Here is a 25,427-nt window from a genome sequence, read left to right as displayed (position 1 = left end):
GGTGGCTTGTTCGACCCCTGTCCGCCGGGCCGGGGCTGCTAATAACCTCTAGCAACAGGGATGTCTGTTCCTCTGAAGTCACCAGTCTGAAAATACCCCGGACCAATTTCTCCTCAATCCTCCCTTGCGCATCCATCAGAAATAACATCCACTTACAGCGCTCCCTAGCCCCAGGCTGGATTTGAACCGGTGACCTCGAGGTGAAAGTGCTTGGAGAGCTCCAGCCCTCCCCGCAGCCAGCACGCTCCCGGAGGGATTTCCAGCCTCACTCACGGAGCAGAGATGGTTTTAGCAACTGTTGTATCGCAGCAGTGCCTGGCCCGAAGCGGAGCTGGCCTTTTGCATGAGAAACCTGCTCGCTCGGCTTCAGCGAGGCCCTTGGAGCAGCTGCAAGACCAAGGGGTCGGGCTGCAGCCGCCAGCAGTGCTGCACCCCGCTCCCAACCTGGAGGAAACAATTCCAAAGGTTGCCTGCACCATCCAGGGGATGGGGCATGCAGGGACCTGTCTGCCCAGCCACCTGCCCCTTGGCAATGAGGCTGAGGTCAGGCCAGCTCATGTCATGCAGCAGCAGCTCTGCTCCTGCCCAGGGCAAGCAGCCAAAGGGAAACCTCCCTCTATGCGCTGGAATCCTTCCTGTCACAGCTGAGCAGCCAGCGTGAACTGATGCCCTCCACAAGCTGGCGCGGGCTGCATCGGGAGTACCCAGACCCTGCACAGAGGGTCCAGTGTGGCTGGCACCACCAACCCTTCAGAGTTGCTGCCCAGGCACTGCATTCAGACCACCCCAGACCCCTAATCCCCCAGAGACCTCCGAGCCCCTTGTGAACCTCTGCCAGGTCCCAGACATCCCTCACTGCTTCACGCTGGCAAGGCATTAGTGTGCAGAGAATGAGAGCATCGTCCAGGCTTTGCACTGTCCCAGGCTCTGTAATCCATCCAGGGCCACGGCACAGAGCCACGCTCCAATTTCTCCATCCCCTCTTTGCAGCAAGCCAATCTGTACCAGAAGAAACCCCTCCAAAAGCAGCTCTGGGGAGAGCTGCAGCCGAGTGAGTCCCAGGGGATGTTTATGCAGCACCGTGCACCTTTTCTCAAGCCTCTCACGTCCCAGATCTGCCCCAGCAGATATAGCCCCAGCCCAAAGTGCACATCGCTCCCTGGAGCCAGACCTTAGTGCTAGGTTTGAGTTAGTGCAGCAAATCCCATGCTCTTACAAGGTCCCAATCTTTGCTAAATGCCAGCAGGACAGAGGCCAGTGGCCTCTGCTTCCCTTATTGCTTTTGCTGGGACCCCAGCCTGCACCATCACCATCCTTTAACCTCAGCAGGCTGCAGGGGGAACCAAGGCCCCCCCCCCCCCCGACTCCATTCCCAGGGGAAGGAAATTTTCCCACTACAGCTGGCCTGGGAGATACCAAAAGAGAGATGTTATCAGGCAGAGTAGGCTCCAAAGCAGAGGACAGCTCTAATTATTAAGAGCCGATTCCATTACAGCAATCTCGGCCCCAGGGCAACACAGCCCTGATTTTCCAGAGGGGCCAAGCGCCACTGAAGCAGCTTACTCTCTGCACCCACAGAAAAAACGAATTACGCACGTGCGGAGCAGCCCTGCAGCAGCCCCCAGGGACCAGCACTGTCCCCACGCGTCACTGAACCCCACTGCTCCTGCTCCAGCAGAGCTGATAACGTGCCCCTGCGGCACTTAGCTCCAGCCCTTCCTTGTTTTTCTTCCGGAGAGCTCCCAGATCCTTCTCACTCCCATTCACATTCACCCCCCTCACTGGCTTGTTGCTGCAAGCGCGTTGGCTCTGCCCAGGCATCCTCTGTGCCTCCTGCTCCAGCAGACTCCAGCCAAAGCCCCAGCGTGGGCGCAGGGCTCTGTGAGGCTGCCCGTGGGAGGAATCAGCGTCCAGCCGCAGGACACACGGTGAAGACCGTCCTCGTTCTGCCAGCGGCTGTAGAGACGAGAGCTGGAGAGAAGCCAGAACCAGAGGTGTCAACGTTAACCTCTGTCTTCCCAGGTCACGTCACAGCCCAGCTCGGCTTGGAGAGAACCGAAACGGAACAGCCATGGTCCTCCTGGACGGGGAGCTCATTGCGTTTAGCTCCAGCCGGATCAGGTAGAGCAGACGCTGTTTTCAGCTGTGCACAGCTGGATGATGGGGAAGGGGCAGCTCTTCTAGACACCTCCCACAGCCTGCTGAGAGCAGGTAACAGAGCACATGGGGAAACTGAGGCAGAGGGCAGCAAAACACAGCATTACTCAGCAAAACCATCTGTTTTCTCCCAGCTATTCCCCATCTTTCTTTTGTGTGTGGAGGGGAAAGGGTGAAGGAGGAAGGGAGGGAGGAATTTAAGTCAAGCCAAAGGCCCCAAGAAAGCAGGCAGAAAGTCATGGTCTTAACCAACCTTCTTATTTCTTTATTTGAAAGGCACAGCTTGTACGTCCTCGATACAGCATTTTCAGTTCCTCTTATTATAGGTCAAGTGATTAAACACAAAAAGCAAAACAAGATCTCTCTAAAGGACTATATACAAACACCAGATTATTATTTAATTTTTTTTGTTCCATTTTTGTTTTTTTAGAAGACACGCTAGCGCACGGAAATAAGAACAGAGAAAGCTGCTGTATCCTCTACATGGGGGTGGGGGCATGGGAGGGGGGAGGACCAAGAAAGGATCTCATGCGCTCTGCCTCCTCCTTTGCCCCAGTCCTCTCCTCACCTCCCGCACCCCCAGCAAGGCAGGTGCTATGCCACAGGGGAGCAGGTGGCAGGGACTCCCCCTCCAGCCCTAGCTCAAGGAGCAGCGCAAGAAAGAAACCTGGCGGCCAGTGAGCATGGTACTATTCCGGTGCTGCAGGACCGGTTAAAAACAGAGATACATGCAGAACAGCAAGGTGCCGGCCTGGTATTAGTGCAGGAGGGACATGGGGGAGGACAGGGCCAGAACCAGGGAGATGCAAAGAGATCAAGAGTGTTCAGAAGAGGGAGGTGGTGGCTTCAGGGCAGGGATCCTAGCAGGGAGTTGTGCAGAAACTGTTAGGATCAAGGGTCAGCTTTAAATACCAACTGGGGAGAGGCAGGTGGAAGGGAACCTCACAGTACCCGAGGAGCCAGGGCTGCCAAGCAGCCCCAGAGCAGCACAAGCCAGGCTCTGGCTCGGCTCTGCGATGGAGCAGGAGCAGGGATGGGGAAGCCAGGCTGGGCACAGGGAGAACATGATCGGCCACATGGTTACTGCTATGGCGCTTTTATTGCTGCGGAATGGTCTATCTGCAGGGACGACAGTGGGGGCATCCCCCAGGCACTGCTGCCCATGGGAACAGACCTGGCAAGCTGCCACCAAACACAAGCCCCCACAATTCTGCTGCGCAGCAACTAGAGAGAGATACTGCATCTTGCATTGAACCCGTCCCCTCCCACCCCCCAACAGCCCCCTCCCCCCATCCCCTCTATTCACTCTAATCCGATTTCTCCCCATCATCGTCTTGGTGGGCATCCCCGTCATGGCCGTTCTTGTCCTCCTTGGAGAGGTGAGCTTGGGAGCCCAGGGCCGAGAGCGAGAGGAGCCCCGTGCCGGCACTGACAGCAGGGAGGGATGGGGGCTGGAGGCCCACGGGGAGTGGAGTCAGAGGCAGAGCGAGGGCTTGAAGCTGCGAGAGCTGGTGAGCTTGAAGCTGCTGCTGTAGAGAACGATGGACAGATGGGAAGACGGGAGAGGGACATTGTCATTTTCAGTGCACTCAGACCCCAGTCCACCCTCCCTCAACCCAAGGCCCTGGGCTGCCCTGACAGGCATACTGCGCCAGCAGCCAAGCTCAAACCAGGGACCTCGAGGCAGAGTCCTGGGGAGCACCACAGGCACAGGCTATAAGGAAGAGTCTGAACTCCTTGGGCTGTGACAGCCTCAAGAGAATACCTGACAGTATGTCCCCAACATGACATACAGCCCCAGCCTACAGGGCATCTGGCCCCAGGCTTTGGCATGCCCCAAGGATGTGGTTAAAGCCCCTCTTGACCGCAACCCAGAACAGATGGTGTTTTCATGAAAGGGAGCTGGTTCCTGCTCAAAGCCATAGCTCCTCTCCTTACATCCAGCTGGGACAGAGCAGGAATCCATGCGACCCATGCCCACCTCATAAGAAGCCTGGCCAAAACCAGCCCCATGCAGCCAGAACCAGCTCAGCACAGCATTCACAGCTTCATCTTGGCAGGGTTACAGCAGTGTACAAAGAGCAGCCTGCCCCCAGCACACTGGGCACCTCTGCATGTCACAACTCCCCTGCCCGCTTCTGTCTCAGAGGCCAAAGGCACGGATGCCTCTCCCTCCTAACCCAAACTAAACATGCATCACGTACACGGATGATAGAGTTCAGTTCTGGCGCTGTCACCTGCTTGGCTCTTTCAATGGCTCCCAGGACTTGCTGCTGATGCTGGGGTGGAGAGAACAGAGGAGTCGGTCATTTCAATCTGTGGTAGTGAGGAGCAGACCAAGGCAGGGAAGGAGACAAAACTGTCTCATTACAGTTCTTCATTCAAAGGGTTAAGCAGGTCCCCTCTTATTTCCCATCCTCATCCTGTTCTGTACTTGCTGGCAGCTGCAAAGGCCCAGCAGTCCTTGACCAGAAAGGCTCTAAAGGCCTCAAAAATGAGACGCCCTCAAAAAGCCAACCCCCTCCCCCAAGAACCCTAAAATCAGACACTCTTGGGGAGCTCCCCAGTCCTTGGAACATGTCCTGGGTCCCAATCTGGAGCGGCTGGAAGATGTTCCTGTGGAGGAGCCCAACATGGCTGCTCCAAACACAGGCAGGAAGAACAGCTGTATCGCGTATTTTAAAAAATAAAGGATGACGACGTTTGTTCCCCTGATAGCACAAGGTCTCCGAACACCAGCTCTGCCCACTTCACTCCAGCAAGTGGATTTTTCTTTCCATCTTGGCAGAAGGACAGGGTTGGGGAGGGGGAAGGGGTTGCATTAAGATGCAAAGGGCTTAGTTATTAGCCAGCTCTGATCTGATCAGCAAGCTACTTTGTCTTCCCTTCAAGCAGTGTGTGGGAGAAATACAGCCTGTCCCCCCAACTCCACAGCTAATCCAGACCAAGAAACACAGCCTCCACGCCACAACTAATCCTGACCACAAAAAACAGCCACAAAGAGTGTTGGAGTTTATGGTCCCTGAGAGGTGGTGTGGGGAGATGGACAGATACTGCACTAAAGGTGCTTCATCACCCTCCTGCCTCAGGCAGCATCTCCCTCCCCTCCCTTGAGCCCTCCCAATTAATCTCTCAGGGGAGTGGGAGGAGCACATCAGCCGCATTAATTAATGAGGCAGAGGAACCATATCTCAAGGAGGAACCATATGGAGGTATTTTTTAAATACACCCCCTCCCCCAATTAGCTGCCCGAAGCTCCCGCCACCCCTCACAGAAGTGGCCGATGACTCAGGAATCATGGGAGCAGTGAGAGAACAGAGCCCATCTTTGTCTGCAGCTTCCCAACAAAGGAGGATGGGACGGACATATTAGCCATAACCCAAGGGTCTGGGGGAGGGCTGCTTTAAAGACTCCAAGCCAGGCTTCTCTTGACGGGCTCATCCCCATGCAGGAGCTTAGAGCAAGCAACAAGGTTTTCCAGACCTCCTGTGCCCTGAGTGAGGAGCTAGTCAGGAAGAGCCTATGTTTGACTGCCCAGGATGGATGTCCAAAGGTACCTGGCCTCACAGAGGGAACAGGGGCCTCCATCCCTTCGTCACCAAAGCACCCCCTGATTCAGGGTTGAGTAAGAACCAGAGGGAGTTACCTCTTGCGAAAGGTAGGGCAGGACCTGAGCACAAATCCCATTTAACCTCTTGACAATTTCAGCCTGGAACATGGAAAGGGGGAGAAAAAAAAAAAAAAAAACAGAAAGAAAAGACATCAGATGAGACCAGAGTTAGCACTGGACTGATCATCCTGAGCACAAGCTACCCCAGCTTCCCTCCTTCCTGAGGCAGGGCCCCAAGCTCCAGAGTGAGTGGCCTAATAAAATTCACAAGTACACCTGAAAAAGCCTGACAGTGTCCTTGTGTGCATTGAGGGGGGGACGCGTGGGGGATTTTGCCCCTAAGGCCCCTCCCCAAATAGTTAAATAAATCAATGCTGCTGATTGCACAGAGCAAGTTTTCAATATTCTCTTCCCTCTCAGGGTTTCCAATATTCATTTAATGAAGTCAGGGGCAACCAGAGAGAAAATTTATTATAGACCCAGGTGGGGATGTGTTGAATTATGTTCAGCATGCAGACACAGACAGACATTTGTGCTGCTGCTGACACCCTCGCTCTTCCCTCGGAGACAGCGGCTGCTCAGAGTCTCCTTGGACTCTCCTCCACTCCCCTCCCCAAATCCAGAGCATTCGCCCGCTGCCAACCTCCCTGCAGCTGAGCTGGCAGGACAGAAACCATTCAAGGAGACCACAAAGATGGGGGCAGCTTCTTCACTAACCCCATGCAAGCAGGTGGCAAACGTGTGGGGTTTTAAATGCTTTTCTCCTAGGAAAGATGAAGCTATCAGCCCTTTGCAAATCACTTTCCAACAGAATTAGAAGAAATACAGACCTGAAGGGTTTAGACATGCACCAAAACCAGCAAGAGGCCCCAAACAGCACAAGTAGGAAGTTGCACAGGATGGGAGAGAATTCATGCGAGAGCAATGAGAAGGATTCATGGCTCAAATCTTTTTGCTAGCAGGCAGGTTTTCCCAGGGAACCCAGTATCACTGGCTCATCTAAGAGGGTGACTGGATCAGAGGCTTCAAGTACCTTTGTGGGGAGCAGAAGTGTACTAAAGGGCTTATAACTGAGCTGAGAAACGTACAGACAACTTTGTGACTGGAAGCTGAAGCCAGACAGAGTCAGACTCAGAGGAGGCTCATGTTGTTAACAGTGCAGATAATTAGCCACTGGGGGTAATTAACAACATAACTGCTAGCAAGGGTAATGAACAAACTTATCCAGGCTGCAACAGAGTCTCCTCACAGGGAGGTTTTCTTAGAAGTTCTGCAAACAAGTTATCTAATCACGGTTCAAGACAAATGCTGTCTGATCTGCAAGAGGATGGGGGTGGCTGGGGAAAGGCCAAAGGCATTTCCCACATACAGGCCATCATGAAAAGTCTTCCTGGACATTAAAGAAGGCAGCACATCTACAAGCCTGCCAGGGACCTGGGAAACAGGACCGGAAGGGACCCCAATGGCTGTTTCCTGCACTCCGCTCTGGGCTCATGTTTATTGATTCCAAGATGGCAGCTCCGCACCTTCCCTGCACAATCTTGTCCAGGGCTTAAAAACCTGCTCAGGTCCCAGGGAAGACCAAAGTGTACCTGCAGCACAGAGTGGCTGCCAGTATGATTCCTAAAGGTGGGGGGATCCCCGTGTTTCAAAAGGGTTTGCAAAGGCAGCCTTTTGCCAGGGCAGTTATTTTTCCTCCCAACAGGAAAATTGTTTTTTTCCTAGACCTTAAAAAATAAACAAAACCAAAATGAAAGACGGAGAGAGAGAGAAAGTGAACCTCCTCCACCACCCAGGAGCTACCAAACCCAAAAGCAGCTTCAACATTTTATGGGCGCATGGCATTTCTAGTCCCTGAAATACCACTGAAGTGACAGAAAGCAAAATACGGCAGACAACCCACCCTCCCCAGGAACTAGAGCTCTTGGAAATGCCCCTCCTACCTGTTTGTGCATTTCGATATTCAGCCCATAGGACATCTCGTAATACTGTAGAGCAGGGGAGAAGAGAATTAAAAAAATAAAATAAAATTATATATATATATATATGAGTCAAGTCTCCACAAGATAAAGAGGCTCCATGCACCAGCGCTGGGAACTACTAATGCTTTTCTAACAGTTTTCTACAAAAATTGGGCAAGGATAGAGGGAGAGAAGAAGCCTGCTCCCAGACGAACAAATACAGCAGAAGGCAAACAAACGCAGACACAGATCTTCTCCAGGTCTAAGGCAGAAGTATCCAAATCCAGGGTCTCTCTGCCCACCCAGCTCCAGCCTAGAACTGTTTCAGATGGAAGCCAGAAAACTTGCCAACTGGGCCTCATCCAACACCCCACACAGACACCCTTTGGCGCTCTGCATCAAGGTGAGCACCATTGCTTCAAACTCAAGAAAAGACTCATGGCTCTAAGAACTTCTCCTAACTATGTCCACGGCCAAAAGAGAGGCAGCTTGACTCTACAAACTTTGCCTGGCTGATATCCCAAAGTCCACGTGGCTGCTTCAGCAGCAAATGGAAGAGATCACAACTGGGCTTCATCTAACAAGTAACACATCCAGCTGCATGCAGCTCCAGCTGTTTGGGAAGAAGCTGTGTTTAAAAAAAAGAAAAGAAAAGAAAAAAAACACAAAGAAAAATGTAGCAACAGGCAGCTATAGAGCAATCTATTGGCAGGAGAAGCTAATTCCCGACCCCTAGAAGAAGCTCTTTTAAGGCTGATGTTTGAGAGTTTAGAAATCTCCCTCAGCTTGCAGGCTGGAATCCTGACTCTTCCAAAGGAAAGAAAAAAAAAAAGAAAAGAAAAGAAAAGAAAATCCACGTCTGCACTCATTTAATTCAAAGAAGAGAAGATTGCGTCCTTGGGGTTTTGGTACTGACTCCACAAGTCTGAGAAGCACCCAGCTTGGTATCGCCATTATTTTGGTCTGATTTAACACCACTGCTGGTTCTCAAGGTTTCTTTGCATTCTGAAGACTGGAGCAGGAAGTGGGAACTTAACCCCTGAGCTGCTAATTGTTACTTATTCAAAAATCTGAGCAGCTGCAACAGCTTCAAACATTCACAGAAGCCCTCCTCTTCGCTTCCTGTGACTTGCTGCTGGTTGGGAGTGACAGCAACTCTGTGCAAATCCAGCTTGGAGCAACAAAGCTGAAATCTCTAGGGCAGGAGCTGCTGCGTGCTTCAGGCTGGTAGGACAGCAGGACCCTGTGAAGCCTGGAGTTCTACGTGATTAGCAAGAGCCCTCCCTCTCAGCCCTGCTGGTTCAGCTGACGGTAACCTGAATCAATTCTGGTGACTGTCAGCATTAAAGGAGGGTGGGGGGAGGAATCTCACACAGCCGCACCTGGAAATGAGTCTCCATGCAGGCTGCAAGGCTCAGGAAGAGATCATTTAGCAGTGAGAATGGGGACAGAATTAAAAGCCTGGCTTCCCCATTCCTTTACAATGAAACCAGTGACCTGTTCTCCTTGGCACCCACCCCAAGCATGCCCTGCTCACTGCAGCCTAGGAGTCTGGACACACAGACAGCACAGGAGTACAGACAGAAGAAAGCAGGGGTCAGCTCTGTTATTTCTCATTTAAAATTCATAATTCTTCTCTGAAGAGCTGCTGTATTAATTTCTACATCTTATCTCTTCCTTCTAGGGCAGGTGCAACAGTTGGCAGACTGGCGCCAGCTCATCTTTATGGACAGCATCGCAAACTCCTGTTAACTCCTTGATAGGAAAGCAACAGACCACAGCCTGGCCCTGCATCCCTCACCTGTGCTACAATGGGCTCTTCCATAGGTGGAGTGACAGAGGCATTACCTGGAAGCCAAACTGTCATCCTGCCTACAAGGATATGCCCAAGTGTTTCCTAGAGGATTTCTTTCTTTAGAGAGCTCCAGTTAAGCCCGCAGCCTGCATGTGGCACCACTTCTTACGCCTTTCCCAGGCACTGCCCTGGGCTTTGCACACTTCTTTGTGCTGGGACACTCACGCACACCACAGGTGAGAAGTGCCAGCACTTCGTACTGTGGCTCCGCAAGGCTGGTGGGGTCAAGAAAAGGTGCAGAAGGCCTGAATTTTTGCACAGCAGCCGATTCCTGCTTCCAACTCCCACCAGACTTATGTGGTTTCCCAGCTTTGCAACTTCTCAAAGCACAACTTCATCTATCACTTGCCGTGACTGTCTCCTGTCTTCCCAGCAGGGCATCTCCCAGAGTCTCCAAATGTCACCCCACTGGCACCTTGCAGCTCTTTCTCAGGTATATAAGAGCTGTTATTTTCCTCAAGGCACAGAGAGCAAGGTCATGCAGTCAGTCAGTGGCAGGGCCAAAGATCTTGACTCCCAGCCAGGGCTCAAATTACCAGATTGCCTATCCCAGCAGCATTTAAGCCTCAAGCACTGTCCAGCTCTCCCCAGTCTCTCTCTGCTCCTTCCCTTCTTTAGGGAGGAGCCACCTCTGCTTCTCCAGGGGTCAGTTAAAAGGCTGCCCAGGTTCTTCTGCCCGCAGCTTGCAGAACAAGGGCACTTGCCAGGCACCAGGTTATCAGAGCTGATGCACAGCTAAAAGATCCCCAACCACCCTGACAATCTTGCTCTGCTCCACAGGGCCCCACACATCTGTTCTTCCCACTGTCTGTTATACTAAAGCTGTTGGGGCAGGTCCTGTCACAGGCTCCAGCACCAGTTCCACAGGCTGCTCTGCCCTGCATGTCCTCTCTCAAGTAAATTTGGTTCTTCATGCCCCATCGCCAGTTAGCTCAGGTACAGCACTATCCCACGGCAGCTCTACCATCCCTGCTAGACTTTTTGCACCCTCAAGTACCTCTCACTGCTCCTGGTCTCAGGGCACATGCTCCACACTTGGCTGTACTGTCTTGGGCCAGGTCTCACTCTTTCCCAATCAATGTAGGGGCATGGAATGAGTCCTTCCTTCAGTCTCAGCTGCCACAGGAACACAGGACTGCAGGGCATCAGAGGCAGACACCCATCACCACCAGTCAAGCAGTAACTGGGCCCATCAGTTTTCTACATCCAACAATTCTCTGCCAGTTCCCTGCATTTCAACAATCCACTGCATGTAGACAACACGAAATACCAAAATAGCCCTGCTTGCAGAAAAGCCGACACCAACCTTGCCTACAGACCTGCCATTCCACGGGGCAGCAGCTCTCTGCCACACAAAACCCAGACATGAGCACCTGCTCCGCTGTTAAGTCCCCGCCCATGCCACCCACATACTTTCTGCTGCCGGGGCAGGTTCTTACCATGACGTAGTGACGCTGCATCTCCGATTTCTCACTGGCTAGTTTGTCACATTCCAACTTCAAGCTGAAAAGCCAGAAAACAGTAAGAAAACCAAACAGGAGGTAAGAAAGTCGGTTATCACAGAGCAGGGAACAGCTGCTTCCTGTGTTTTCTGTGCAGCACCTAACAACCCCATCCCCAGTCGGTATGGCTTCTCAAATGCCACCATTCAAGCACTAAAGGGCAGATCTGAGCTTTGGCCATGCTGTGTTTGTACAGCAGCTATCTCAATAGAGCCCATTCTCAGAGTCCTACCAAAATATAAGATTACCATTAAAGAGAATCTAGCAGCACGAGGCTGTCCACCAACGAGCCATTCGGACACCGACATGCCCGCCAGCCAAATCTTGCCGTAGCACTCCTTTTATAGGGAAGAAGAGAGGCCGGACAGAAGCAGTAGTCACTGCTCAAGAAGGGGCTTGGCTTTCCTCAGTTGATCACTGGCAGAAAGGGAAAGCTTCTAGCGTAGGCCTGCTTGCAGGCTCTAGAAGTGCTTTATACAACTTAAAAAAATAAAGCCACATCCTTTCCCAGATGATGAAGGGGAGGCCCAAGTGCAGCATATCCCTCCAGAAGAAAGGATTTTCTCTCTACTAGGTTCTTTGCACCCTTAAGAGAAAATGCTGCTGCTCCCAGTGTTTTATGAAACTCCAACTCACCAGCCAAGCAACTGCAGCCAGCATGTGCTGTGGTTTTATGTTTCAAACAAGAAACAGCTTCACCTACACAAAACCTGTTTCTCTTCTAGCAGATTACTTCCAAGTGTATGTGGGGGGGGGGGAGGGAGAGCCTCCCTTTCAGTGGACATATTTCTTGGGGTCCCCTGTTCCATCACTGCCACTGCTCAGAGGTGGCTATTTCCTGGAGTCCTTCCATTTCCAAGCTGTTACTATGACTGCCTCCTGCCAGAATGACACCGCTACAAACCTATGACCCAGCTGTCCAGCAGAACCCAGGCCAAGGTGAAAGCTACATAAGAGAGTCACAGCAGGGTTACAGAAACTGCCATAGCACTGCGGCCACAGAGGTGCATGCCACAACCAGGTCTAGCAGCCTGCTGGACCATGACAGAGGCCACCACTGAGTTGATTTAAGCTCAAAGTTTTCTGTTTATTCAAGAAACACACGCACAAAAAGCAACAAACCATCACAAGCCAACTTGCAGGTCAGCAGAAGTATTTCCACTCTCACATGCACAAAAGCGGAAGCATTTGGATTTAAGTGCTCCCTGCAGCATTTGCAATCCAAGAATGGCAGCCAGCGAGAAGAACTGAGGAGAAACTCCCAGCAAGACACGGGAGGCCTGGCAAGCCTCTGTGCACTCCTGGCTGAGCAACACACAGAGGAAAGTCCTTGGCTGGAGAGGGAAGATTGAATGTTCTCCTCTCTAGGCTCCTAAACGGACATGATTAATCCCTTCCCTGAGGTCCCGTTTCAGCCAAACATGACCCGAGCTGTACGATCAGGTCTCTCCCTTAGTGTTCCAGTTCGATCCACACAGCAACGCAATGGAGCAGAAGAATCAACGCGATTCTTCTATGTCTTGCCACCTCTTGTCAGCCCAGCAGTAAGGCTGCTGAGCACTCAGTGCAGTTGTCCCTGGGGAGCCCAGGATGGGCACTGCAAGTTTCTCCTCTCTTGTGGAGAAAGTCCCCCTGGAAGGTGAGGGGAGGAGACTCTGACACAGGCCAACAAGGTCCTGCCAAGCATATCTCACCATCCAGCGCCCCGGACGGCACTACCCAGGGCAGGGGTGCCCATGGGTGCTTCTAGTGGTTCTCAGCTCTATGGAGAACAATGTTCAGGGTTCTCTGTTCTGAGACAAAATCATGGAGGGCCCTGGGACCTGTGACACGCAGGAGCACCCACCTGTGATACTGGGCCTGCAGGAGCTGGAACTCATCTTTGATCCGGTCACAGGAGTCAGAGGTTGTGAACTTCAGCTGTTGTGGCAGGTGAGAGGAGCCCTTGAACAACACATGAAACAGCTTTGGGCACCAAGCGAATGCAGGGGTGGGAGGAGAAGCCAACATGTGCTCCTTCCCACCAGCACAGCTTCCTCCTCAGCTACCTAGAGGTGCCTGTGCTGGCCTGATTCCACCACCGCATCCCACAGACACTAAAGCACAGACTTGCTTTTTCAGCAGTCCATCTAACCAGGAGCACAAATCACTTTAAAAGCAGGAATGAAGCTGACACTGGGGAGTCAGAGAAGGAGGTGACACCCCCAAGGGCCCTTCTAGGGAAGCAGCATGGCCAGGCCAGGAGACATGCCCAAGGTCACCTGCAGGAACTCAAAGGCAGGAGTTTCACCTGGGTCCCTTTTCCAGGTTTTACCTCCACAGACACCTTGCACTACAGACAGGGAAATGGAAGTGGGAGGAAGCTACTCCAGGGGCCAGGACCCACATCTCTTGCTCGTACCTCATCCCCCCCGAGCTGTCCTCTCCCTCAGCTGGGAACAAGTCCCAGAGCTCTAACCACCAAGCCACCCGCTGCTTTCCTTAACAACTGCACAGTAACCAGGGCATCTCTGCAAACAACAAACACCCCACGCGTGAACGCGAGCCAGGACCGTGCGGAACGCCCTGGCGGAGTGACGGGGGGCCAGGGCTCAGGAAGGGGAGGAGACCCCCCCCGCAAAGCCCCCCGCTCGCTGCAGAGAGGAGGCAGTCAGCCAGTCACATCAGAAGGCAACAAGGGCTCCTGCCAGCACCGCGGGGGGGAGAAATATTGCAGCAAGAGCCCCCGAGCGCGGGATGCTGGGTCCGCGGGAGCGCCGCAGCCGCTCCGCCAGAACATGGAGGCGCAGAGCAACCGCTGGGACACGGCGCGCGTCACCTCCGAGGCGCCCTGCCCCGAGCGCCGGCTCGCCAGAACCGCCGTCGGGGGCTCCACCGCCAGCGCACCCGGCACCCCCCGGCAGCTCTGCCCCCCGCGGACCCCCAGCACCCCCCCACGCACCCCGAAAACCCTCCCAGCAGCTCCGCTCCCCACTGACCCCCGACACCCCTCACAGACCCCCAACGCTCCCCCAGCAGCTCTGTCCCCCACGGACCCCCGACACCCCCCCAGCAGCTCCACTCCCCATGGACCCCCAACACCCCCCACAGACCCCCAACACCCTCTCAGCAGCTCTGTCCCCCACAGACCCCCAACACCCCTCAGCAGCTCCACTCCCCACGGACCCCCAACACCCCTCACGGACCCTTCACTGTCCCACGGCCCCTCGCGGAGCCCCAACAGCCCCTCCGCTGCCCCCTACCCCCTTCACGGACCCTCCGCCGCCCCACATCACCTCAACACCCCTCACAGACCCCCCCGGAAGCCCCCGCACCCTCCAGCCCCCGCGCCGCCCCGCCAGCCGCGGCAGCCGGCCGGCCCGGCCCGGCCCGCCGTACCGAGTGCCGGCTTTGTGGAAACATCATGTCAGGCTGCGGCTCGGCTCCCGCACGGCGCGGCCCGATGCCGCCCGCCCGCTCCCGCCGCGGCTCCCTGCGCCGCCGCCGCCCGCCCCGTGCGCCGCCGCTGCCGCCGCCTTTGTCCGCGCCGGGCCCGGCCGCCCCGGCCCCGCGGCCGCCCCGCCCCGGCCGCGCGCTCGCCCGCGCCGCTCCCGCCGCCCTGCCGCCGGCGCCTATTGTCTAATGGCGGCTGCGGCTCCAGCTCCGTCCTGCGGCTGCTCGGCACCACCTGCCGCCGCCGCCGCCTCCCCGGGCCGGGCGGGCCCAGAGCCGCCCCCGCCCCCGCCGCCGCCGCTCCCCGCCCCCGCCGCCGCCGAGGCCCCAGGCGCGGCCCGGCCCGCGCCCCGCTGGGCGCCCGGCAGCAGCCGCGGCCCTTCCTGGCCCTGCTCCGGCTGCCCGAGCCGCGGCCCGCGCTGGGCCCCGCTGCCGCCCGGGCCCGTGGCAGGCCCGGCCCCGGCCCCGGCATGGTGCGGCCCCCGCCGCCACCACCGCGGTGGTCCCCACCAGGGCCGGGGGTCCTGCTGGGCGACGCGGTGCTGGACCGCGATCCGGCCGGGGCGCATCGGGCCCGAGCACCTGGCGCTGCGTCGCAGGAGCTCTGGGCAGCGCCAGGTTTCGCCGCGGGATGAAACTTCCCACCTTCTGCAGCTCCTCTGCTTGGAAGAGCCTTGGCCTAACGCAATAAAGCTCATTCTCGTGGCTCCGGGCGCTGCGTCCTTGTCGGGGGCGTTGGAGAGAAGGGGAGGCTCTGCTGCAAGCGCAGCCGCCTCCCGCTTTCCTGCAGGTCCCTGAACCAGACCTAACGCGCCAGTCGGGCCCCTCCGTGCCGCCGGCGGTGCCGCCAGCCCGGCACGTGTGGCCCATTCTCACACACTTTCCCGAGCGGGAGAGCAGGGTGGGTTTTCATCTTGCTTTATTTCAGCGCTGCCTTCTGCTGAGCGCCGGAGAAGGCACAGGCGAGGGTGCTCGCTGCCCTGGCAGGCTGGTGCCATGCTCCCACCAGGTCCTGCAGGATGGGGGAGTGCGGGGCGGCGGAGCTTTGGTGCCGGCCACGCCGCTTCTCTGCGACCAGACCCGGCCCGCTCACCCGCCAGGGAGCTGCTTCCCGGCTGCCCGGGGGCCCGGCTGGTGGGAAGCCCGGCCCGGGCTGCGGGGCCAGCGGCAGTGGAGGCCGGTGAGCGCAGGAGCCGTCGTTGCTGCCCAGCCTGAGTTGCCGGCCCGCTGCAGTGACGCGGGCCGGCTCGGTGGCAGCGGCCCCTGCTCCCGGCACAGGTCCCAGCCATGGCGCTTCCCTGGAGCAGCCGTGCGGGCCTGCCGGCGATGCCGCAGCCTCCTGGAGCTATGGGGCGAGGACGAGTGAAAGTGCTGTCGCGGGTGCCCAGAGCCAGCTCTGCTGCCAGCCCCAGTAGACCCTCCTCTGACGGCAGAAACCCTGCTCCAGCTGAACCCGCTTCCCCTGGCCGCTGCGGGCAAAGCCGCTGCGGTTTGTGTCCGGGGAGGCAATCCCACCGCGCCGAGGGCAGAGGCTGGAGCGCAGCTGGTGATGTCCCTGCAGCAGGGACCTCCTGTAAGCTGGGCAGGATCAGGCCCCGCAGCCCAGCCGGCGCCAACAGCTCGCTGCCTGTGTGTGGGGGCTCTCACCCTTTCAGATGCTGCGCTCTGTCCATCTTTAAAAATCAGTACGTTTTCTGATTAAAAATAACCCCCCCGATGTCATGACTCCAGCGATGCAGGCTGGGTTGTTGTGGTATTTATTTTTAAAGAGAATAATATAGCAGCTGAGTTATTGTGACACCTCCTGCATATTGTGCAGTAGCTTTTTCCCTTTGATATCTCCATATTAGTGAAAACTGTGACAGCTCCATGCCAGGGATTATTAATAGTGCAGGCGTGCCTCATGCCTCCACAGCCGAAGGGCTGGGAAGCAGGGCCAGCGGCCCTGTCCCCCTTTAAGTGCCGCGAAACCGGGGCATCCCAGGGCTCTGGGCCACGGGGGCTCAGCCTGGGCTGCCGCTGCCCCCGGGAGCCCTGCTGCTGGTGGAGCACAGAGCAGGCCGGTCCCTGCCGGGGCTGCCGCTGGCGGCGCGAGATGTGCGATGCAGGAGGGTCACCTCAGCTCTGCCACGGTTCAGACGTGCCAGGCCTGGCCCAAGCAGTTTGCCTTCCCAGCCCCCAGCACAGAGCAGGCTGGCCATCCATTACAGGTGTTATATATCTATTTTACAGGCGATTGTGTTAAGTGCTGAGGAAACGTGCAGCATGCAAACGCCATAGTTTAAATTGCATCTTGGAAGCTGGGGCAGTGCTGCTTCTGTGCTCTCTGCAGCCAGTGCGGGTCCGGGGATCCTGGCAGCGAGCAGCTCTGCGCGGGGCTGGCCGCTCATCCCACAGCGCCCCGCACCGGGGACCCTCCGGTGCAGCTGCTGCTGCGGGTTTGCACTGCTCAGACCACTCCTGTGTCTTTTGCAGACAGTCTCCCATGTTCTAACAACTCGCTCCCTTTAATAAACCCCTTTTGGCGAATGCATGCAGGAAGGGCAGCTCACGTGTGCTACAAGTTCGGAAGAGCAGATAATTTATACCACTGTGACAGGCAGAGGCCTCAGCCTTGACGCTGGCCACCCTGTGCGACCCGCAGTGCATACATGCAAGAGGAGATGGCCCCTAAACACAAGGCAGGGCTTGTGTCTGTTTTGCAGACCATTGGCCCCGTGGGAGGTGCTCAGGGGTGTCTCGTGCGCTGTGCCTGCAGCGGGGCTGCTCTCCACGTCTTTGCACCCAGGGCATCGCAGGTTTGGCAAAGATGCAGATGGAGACGAGCTTTGAGGTGAGGCCTCCAGGGCGGGTGTCCTGCCCGGTCCATCCCTGCGGGTAAACCGAGGAGGTCAGCCTGGGCCGAAGCACGTCCTTCACCTGGGGGCTGTGTTGTAGCAGAGCCATGCACACGCCTCTGCGACGCGCTCGGGGCGCCCAGCCGCCTGCCCAGCAGCGAGCACCGGCGCTCGCTTCGCCTCTTCCCTGCTCCTGCAGACCTTAGAGCTGCTTTTTTAATGTGAATGGAATTTTTTCCAGCTGGGATAAAGCAGCGAAGCTGCCACATAACAACCTGAAACAACAGATGTTCCCAGGGATGGCACTGCCAACGCCACGAGGCATTTGTCCTTGATGGAAATGGGATCGGGCTCTTCCTGCGGTTTACGAACTTCTGCAAGCAACAATAATAATTATAAGAGTAGATTAAACTTCCCAAAAGACGAGGCAGAAGAACTCTTCCATGGTGCCAGGCTGTCAGTGTGAAGCTTTGCTCCAGTGCTGCCTCTGCAACGCTGCCTGGACCCTGCAGCGGCTCCGACCCCAGCCCTGGGGAAGGGCTGGGGGGCCATGGCCGTGGCGGGGATGGGTGACAGGACCATGCACCGCACGTCCCCAAACCAGGGCATCCCCATGTCCCCACAGGACCGTGCACCCCATGTCCCCGAGCCAGCAGCACGTTCAAAGCCGCTCACAGTCGCTCCTTTCCAAATGGAAAATGAAATGTTCCTTTATGGGCTTTTATGTTGGCTACAAAATGTTCCATTTTATTTTTTTTCTCTCCTTGCTTTCTTCCAGGAAACGCGCTAATTTATGGGATAATCTTGGCAAATCTCAATCCAGGGGAACACAAACCCGCTTGTGCCTCGTAAGTGACACTTTAATGGGCTCTGTTACCAGCAGGCCAAGGAATCTGCATCTAAAAGGGGGGGATTAAAATCTCGCCCAAGCGGTGGGTCTGCACGCGTTAGCAGAGGCGGACACAGCGCAGGCAAAGCCTAGCCCCAAACAGTGCCCCTGCGGGGATTCCCAGCGCCCACCCCAGCCGGGCTCCGGAAACGGGGGTTTTCCAGGGCAGGAGCTTCCCAGGAGAACCGAGATTTATTTGTCCACTGCAGGGATCCATGCTGAGAAGCGGTGGGGCCGGTCCCTCCTGTGCCTCCGGCACCCTGGTCCGGAGCGGGGTCTGACTGGGCCCCCATCTGCCCGTCTCCCGCTGCTCCCGGCGTGGCCGGCAGGAGCCTTCACGCGGCGACGTCCGAACGAGGCCGAGCAACTTCCCCTTGGCTCTGGTGGGGAACAGCCTAACCAAGCTGCCAAAAATAAATCTGTTTAATGAAGAGCCTCTGTAAATTATTCAGATATCATATCCCACTCCAGCAGTGGTTCAAGGAGAGATGCCGCAAAGAGACTTTCTTCTCTGAAGTGCTGGATGCGAGGTGAAAGTCACGCTGTCGCTGCAAAGGAAACGCAGCCCTAAGGTCCTTCTCTTACCTTGAAAATACCTTCTGTGGTACCTGGAACTAAAGAACGGGGGAAAAAAGGGTGCAGCAGCAATGCAGGCCCTGAGTCAAGGAAGGTTTTTTTCTCTCTCCCCTCAGGACCACTCTTGTGCCCCAGTGCTGCAAGCTGCCACAAACACGCACTTTGCAGGACTGGGCGGCAGGACCTCGCGGAGACGCACGTTCGTCCTATTGGCCACGGTTTGCACGCAGCGGACTCCTTCCAGAAGCAACGGGGCCGAGACCTGCCAAACTCATTTCATGGCAGCTGCCGTCCCTCTACCAGCTGCTAACAAATCCCAGGCCCTCAGTCCACCTGTGAGGCACCAGGGGCACGGGGACGTGGGGACATTGGACACAGGACGGACACGGGAACAGGGGACCGGGGACCGTCCCCCGGCGGTGCCCAGCCCTGCGACCGCTGGGCTCGCCCGCATGCAGCCACTCGCCCGCAGCAGCCAGAGCCTCGTGCAAAGTCCCCGGTGGCTTTAACGCAGAATCACGTGGCTGGAAGTGCCTGGAGGCTGCGGGGGTCAATACCCAGCATTTTGCCTCAATCTCGCAGGACTGCGTTTAGGTTTCTCTTTCCTTCTGTCACTGTTTGCACCTCGCCATTGGCCATTTGTGGCTGTGGGCAGTCGGCCGCGCGCGGGCAGCGGCAGTGTCCAGCGGGGCGCGAGCACGGGCGCTCGGGGAAGGGGTGTTTCACGGCGCTGTCCCGGGGTGGAGGCTGCTCCCAGCCCTCTCCAGCCCCAGGCACCGGAGGCCCGCAGGGTCCTGCCGACCCGCAGGACCCCAGGGATTGCTCCCGCCTGCGCTGGCTGCTCTGAGCTGCTGCGGTCAAGCAGTTTGTTACCGAGTCTCTCGCATCTTCCCTGGAAACGTCTGCCGCTGGCCTCCATCGGGGATGGGTATCGAGCGCTGGGAGCCACTGATCAGCCCCTGTCCTCCATGGCTGCTCCGCTCCAGCACCGTGCCAAACTGCTCTTCTCCCGGGGAAAGCGGGCTGGAGCCATCCCACTGGCTGTCCTTAGAGGCCGAAATGAACCCAGGCCCCAGCTCCCCACCCTGTGCCAGGAAGAGAAAGGAGAAGCTGCCTGGAGGGATGCGCGGTCTCGCCGGGGACGGCCTGTGAGCTGGAAGGGCCTTTCTCCAAGGAAAAACCTTTCTCCAGTGAGTGGGACATGGGACAGGGATTTTGCAGCTGATGCTTGACGAGGGAGCATATGAGGATGCCCCAAATCGCCTGCTCCCCAGCCAGGGCTGGGACAGCACCAAGCGCCAGAGACGGGCTCAGCGACAAGCCACGTCTCTGGGACATTTAGCGACACCACAAGCAGGTCCAGCCGAATCAGGCTGCCCCTTCGGCCACCCTGAGGCTCCTGGGACAACTGGTTTCCAGAAGCAGCATTCACAACCCTCTGCAGGTGAAGCTGCGACTGTCCGGAGGCGTGAGATCCTGGGAGCGGCTGGCAGGCACTGGAGCAGGCACGCAGCCTCGGGCACGGCGCCGCAGGGAGTCTCGCCTCTGTGGCACTGCTTCCCTCGCTGCAAGCAGGCAGCAACGACCTACCAATTTTAAGGTCAAAACGGATCATCCAGGCTTTCCTCCTGCCTGATGTGAGGCAGATAATCTCTCCAGGGACTCCTGCATCATGTTGCTCCCCACCCTGCATGGGATCGGCGCTCGTCTGCTGCACGGGAGCTCCATGAAATGGGTATTTGCGACCATTCCTGAGAGCTGCACAGGGAAGACAGATTGCTGCATCCCTGAGTGTCTCCCTGCGCGCAGCTCATCTAGCAGCACTGCACTCCAGGTAGGGAAACTGCTCCTTCCCGACCTCAATTTATGACAAAACTCTGAAGCATGAGGCTGGATTGATTGCACGTGGAGATTGTGGCTTGGTAACTTGTGCGAGCGCTGCAGCAGCTGAGCTAATTCAGCATTCCTTTATTTATGAAATCTATGTGCAGGTTGAGTGCAATTAAACGATGTGCTTTGGGATCCTAGGGGATGAAAGGATCATGGTAAATGTAGGTTTGTTATCCTGATTTAGCATGTACCGAGCCCACCTACAACAGCCATGACAAACCAGATGCAAAACATGAGGTTTAAAAACCTGTAATCCAGCAATTGCTGTCACAGGCTGCATGTGTCAGCGCGTTTGATCTGGGCACGTTTCCCCTCTTTCCAGGGAGCTCAGGCCTCCTCGTGACATCCCCCGTGACAAGTGACTGAAGAGCCCGTGGAAATAATCTGCGGGGAGGCTGAAGCGTTTGGGACCTGCTCCGCACTAGGGACGCCCACTGCACCCCGGCTGCAGGAAGGGGCCCCGCGCACCCTGTGGGCTCTCGTCGAGCATCACTCGTCGTGGCCTCCTGGTGGTGGGGGGCGCTTGGGCCGGAGGGCTGCCGCCGTGCCCCGGGGACGGACGGACGGACGGACGGACAGACGGACAGGGTGCCGCAGCAGCTGGCACGTGCTCCTGCGGGGCCGGGGCGGCTGGCCCAGTCTGTCCTCGCCTCCGGGTATAAGCCCCCAGGTGGTCCTGCAGCCGCTGCTCCTGATGTCCGCATCATCTTTCCCATTGCGGAGTATGCTTGTACCCTGGTGGCCTGTAATGCCTGCTCCTGCGTCATGGCTCTGCCGTGTCCTCCCTGCCGTGGCGCAGAAAGCCCTCTTGTGCCTGGGTCATGCTCCGAGCGGCGGTCCCACCAGCACAAACCCAGCACCGTCCTGGTGCCCCTGCACCGCTGCCCTGCTCCAGGCGCAACTGCGGGGCACACGGCAGAATGCGCTGCCTTCCCATGTGCTTTAAACACCATCACAGACCGAGCAGGGGGGGCGTTTAGCCCAGCAAGGTTGCACACCGTGCCCCTTCTGCCCTCAACGGCAAGTGCTGAGCACGGCAACCCCTGTCCCTGGCAGTGGGAACTGCCGTGGCCCCTAGGGCCTCTGCGAGCGCCCCGGTGCTGGCGAGGGATGGGCCGAGGGGCAGGGCAGGAGAGCCAGGGCCGTGGCTGAGCCGGCAGGAGTCCAAGGGCCCCAGCGAAGCTCTGGAGAAGGGGAGAACTCGGGGGGGGGGGGTCACGGGCCCAGTGTTTGCATTTGGGGGAGAATAATGGGTTTTGTTCAATACTTAATCCCCACAGTAACTAAAATGGTGCAGATGACCCTGTTATGCCCAAGCCTGGAGATGATGGTTGGTGCATCTTCAGGCTGGATGGAAAGTGTGCTCTAGCCCTTAATTGGAAGCTCATTTTAAAAACACCCAAATGAGAAATAGCTTTAAAGTGTCCTGCCAAGCACCCATGCCAGAGTGGTTCTTCCGTGCCTTGTCCCTTAAACGCCCTGTGTACACCAGGGTTCGAACGCCTCAGCGCGCTGCTCCCCAGGCAGTGGGGTGGCTGGGCCAGCTGGCAGCACGGCTCTGCTGCACCCACCAGGGATGCTCCCCGGGCTGCTGCAACCCCGTGGCCTTGCTCAGTGCCCGAGGCTGCTTCAGCAATCCCAGGCCATGTCCTGGTCCCTCATCGCTCCGATTGGAGCTCAGGGACTCCCCCTTCCCATGACGGTGTGGTAGAAATGCTGCTGTGCCGGCCTAGGCAGGAAACGTTGAAAGGAACGAAAAAGGCAATGAGGGAGCAGGTGCAAGAGCTACGGAAACACTCGTGAGGGGCTTTAAGTATTTTTTTATAATTTATTTTAAATGGAAATTGGTGAGCAGCATGAAACCTGGATCAAAGAGGAAAGAGTCGTCGCTTCTCCCCCACCTTTAACGAGAGCCTTACATCCTAGCCCAGGTCCCAGCAGGCAGCAAAGCTCTGCTCTGCAATTCAAAAGGTGTTTTGCCTCTTAGACCTGCAGTGTGGGGCTGGGGGCAGCTCATCAGACTCCTCTTTCTGGCTGCAAGGTGTCTCTGTGTGGCGGACGAGGCTGACGGCTGTCTGCCTGGGGAGGGGGCGGCCACGGGCAGAGCACGTGGCTGCCTGGGGCATGGCCCCATCCCCAGCGCTGCCGGTGCCGCTGCTCTGCAGGGCAATGCCTGGCCAGGGACGGTCGGTCCTGGGGTGACAGTGCCCAGCAGGCACAGTGATGGGACTTCATCAGTCCGATTTACTTCCCCCCTCCAGTCCTGCAGCCTCTTCGACCTGCTTTTTGGGGATGTCAGTGGGATGAGCAGGATGGCAGGGTGGGAGAGCTGGGCACCCTGGGGACGGAGCGGGCAGGAGAGCTAGGCACCCCAGGGATGGAGCAGGAGATCCAGGTGCCCTGGGGACGGAGCAGGCGGCAGAGCCCCCGAGCCAGGTGCCCCTGAGCTGGGCGCCCTGGGGATGGAGCGCGTGGGAGAGCCAGGTGCCCTGGGGACAGCAGAGCGGCAGAGCCGGGCGTCCTGGGGACGGAGCGGGCGAGCTGGCCGCTGCCTGGGGAGCGGCGCGGGGAGATGGCGCAGAGGCAGGCGGGGATCCAGACGCCGGGGTCGGCTGACGGAGTGCAGAGCGTTGCCCGGCTCCCGCTGCTCAGCCTGTGCTCGCCGAGGCGCCTGGCAGGGAGGCCTTGCTGGCGCGAGCAGGCCGGGAGCAGAGGCCAGGCAGCAGAAATGCCATTTCACTTCCATGCCCGGGAGGCGGTGGAATGGGGCTGGTGCAGGCCGGCCGGCAAGGCGCAGTGCTGCTGCCCTCTGCCGAAAGCGCACCAGAGCCACGAGGGCCACGGCACCCGCGTTGCGGCCTGGCCACCCGCTCCGTCACCCGGCAAGCCCGGGCCCCCGTGCCCCGGTCCCGCCAGCGCAGGGCGGCTGGAAAGGCGAGCCTGGCTCCCTGCGACTGCAGCCCCCTCGCCTGCTTGTCCCTCCCCGCGGCTGCCCGCGGCTGCAGCCGGTGCCTGTCCTGCTCCACCCGCAGCTCATCATCAGCGGCTGTCCCTCTGCGCCTGGCACCTACTCAGCTGGGCATTGCCCACTCAGGGCCACGGTGGTCCAGCGGCCGCAGCCTGGAGCCCATTTCCTCCCCTGCCTCCATCCGGGGCGTTTTGGGATGTCGGCCCTGCTCAGTGCTTGTGCAGCACCTTCTGCGACGGCCCCCGGCTCAGTGGGGCTCTGAGCTGGGCAGTAAAACGCAGCTGTCACCAGGTCCTCTTCAGGGGGATGTCTGCAAAGAAGAGATTCTGCGTCAGGTCTGGCACTTGTGTTAGCTATTGTGTTTCTGCTGCAAGCCTGAAAGCTCCCGGTGGGTTGCTCCTGGCAAAGACTTTGTGACAGTAACACAGCAGCTGTCTTCATTTTCTTTCTCATCCCTTGCAGACCACTTGTCCTTTTCCTCTTCCTTCCCTCTTCTCCCTGGTGATGTTCCCTCCTTCCTTTTGATCTTGCTGTGTACTCTGAGCTGTTCTCCTTCCCAGTCTAGATCTGGCTTTCCCAGTTGCTTCAAACTATCGGGAGACCACTATCAGCACCAGCTTGTGAGGCTCCCTGCTGCTTGGGAGGGGTTAACCATGGCACATGGGCCACCTCCTAGCCTGGGAAATGAGCTTCTAGCTCAGCTCCGTGGGATTGTGTCAGTTCCTGGAGAGACACCGAGCAGTGAAGCCCCACACCGCATTTTCAAACAGCTAAAAGGGATTAAATGTTGACTGGCAGCAGGGCACTTCCAGGTGACTGAACAGAAAAATCTCACCCCAAAGTCGGGGAGGGGGTGGCAGGGAGGAGACTTTATAACCCTGCACCACCTTCAGTGCTGAAAGCTCAGTTGAGGGGTGAATTTTGGTAACTAGCTCTCTCCAGCAGCTCAGGGAAACAGTTGCTTGAGTTATGAAATAACAGCAAAGCAGAGGATGCAATCAGGGTCCCGATTCAGCAATGTGCAGAGACACTGCTTGGCTTCTCGAACATCACTGTCCGTATACGCCCAGCTGAACTGGGGATCCTGTGTTCCTGCATTAACAAGAGAGCAGCTCCCACAGTCTGTTTGCAAGCTGCTTTTAAAAGCAATGAAAACTTTATCAATTAAGTTATTGGTCAAGCAGCTGCAACAAAATACAGCTGGGATGTCCCTGTCCCCTCCCCTTCACTCCCAAGCATCTGGAACTCAAATGTATCCATGAATTGGGGCCAGAACAGAGAATGGGAAAGCAACTTTGAGATGTCGGCAATGCTATCTAGCGAGGTGTGTTCATGTCCCGATGGGTCCAGGGACAACATCACTTACCGGGGCTGGCACTTTGCTCTCTACCAAGGGATGAGGGCTCACCTTGGTGCTTTAACTGCTGCAAACACGGGCCATGAAGATAGTTGCTCTGAAGTGGCCTGACATGTTCAAGATGGTCTTTCTGGGAAATGATTCTCACTTGCACAGAAATTCCTTCATGCAGAACTTATGAAGCCACGTGCCACAAGGATCCCCTCCTCTGCCAGCCTGCTGGAAAGTACAAGTGGGGGCTAGGCAGATTGGAGGGAACTCCCCCATTTTGGCAAGCAGCTGCTGACCAGAAGCCAATACTATCAGCGAGCATGCAGCAGTAGGGGACTGGGGAGGGTGCCTGGAGGTCCGTGACATCTGCTGACAGCAGCAGTTGGGATAGGCTGGCAAGGA

The 25,427-nt window shown here is 57.2% G+C and overlaps 1 protein-coding gene across 2 annotated transcripts; it reads right to left on the bottom strand.

The window, feature by feature from the left end:
- Positions 1 to 3,434: 3,434 nt before the first annotated feature.
- TLE5 (TLE family member 5, transcriptional modulator) lies at positions 3,435 to 14,589 on the bottom strand. 2 transcript variants are annotated; one of them, XM_067312933.1, is made up of 7 exons: positions 14,464 to 14,589; positions 12,932 to 13,029; positions 11,023 to 11,086; positions 7,711 to 7,755; positions 5,804 to 5,866; positions 4,362 to 4,436; positions 3,435 to 3,683 (listed from the first exon to the last, which is right to left on the bottom strand). In XM_067312933.1, the coding sequence occupies exons 1-7, from the start codon at positions 14,488 to 14,490 to the stop codon at positions 3,465 to 3,467; spliced, it is 591 nt and encodes a 196-aa protein (XP_067169034.1). In that variant the 5' UTR covers positions 14,491 to 14,589; the 3' UTR covers positions 3,435 to 3,464. The 2 variants fall into 2 exon arrangements, with proteins under 2 accessions (XP_067169034.1, XP_067169033.1); XM_067312932.1 differs by having other exon boundaries at positions 3,435 to 3,686; positions 14,464 to 14,588.
- Between the last annotated feature and the right edge of the window lie 10,838 nt (positions 14,590 to 25,427).

This window comes from Apteryx mantelli, chromosome 30, assembly GCF_036417845.1.
Source record: "Apteryx mantelli isolate bAptMan1 chromosome 30, bAptMan1.hap1, whole genome shotgun sequence".
In the NCBI taxonomy this organism is placed as follows: Eukaryota; Metazoa; Chordata; class Aves; order Apterygiformes; family Apterygidae; genus Apteryx; species Apteryx mantelli.
Note: the sequence above shows the minus strand (reverse complement) of the source record. Positions and strands in the feature narration are given on the sequence as shown.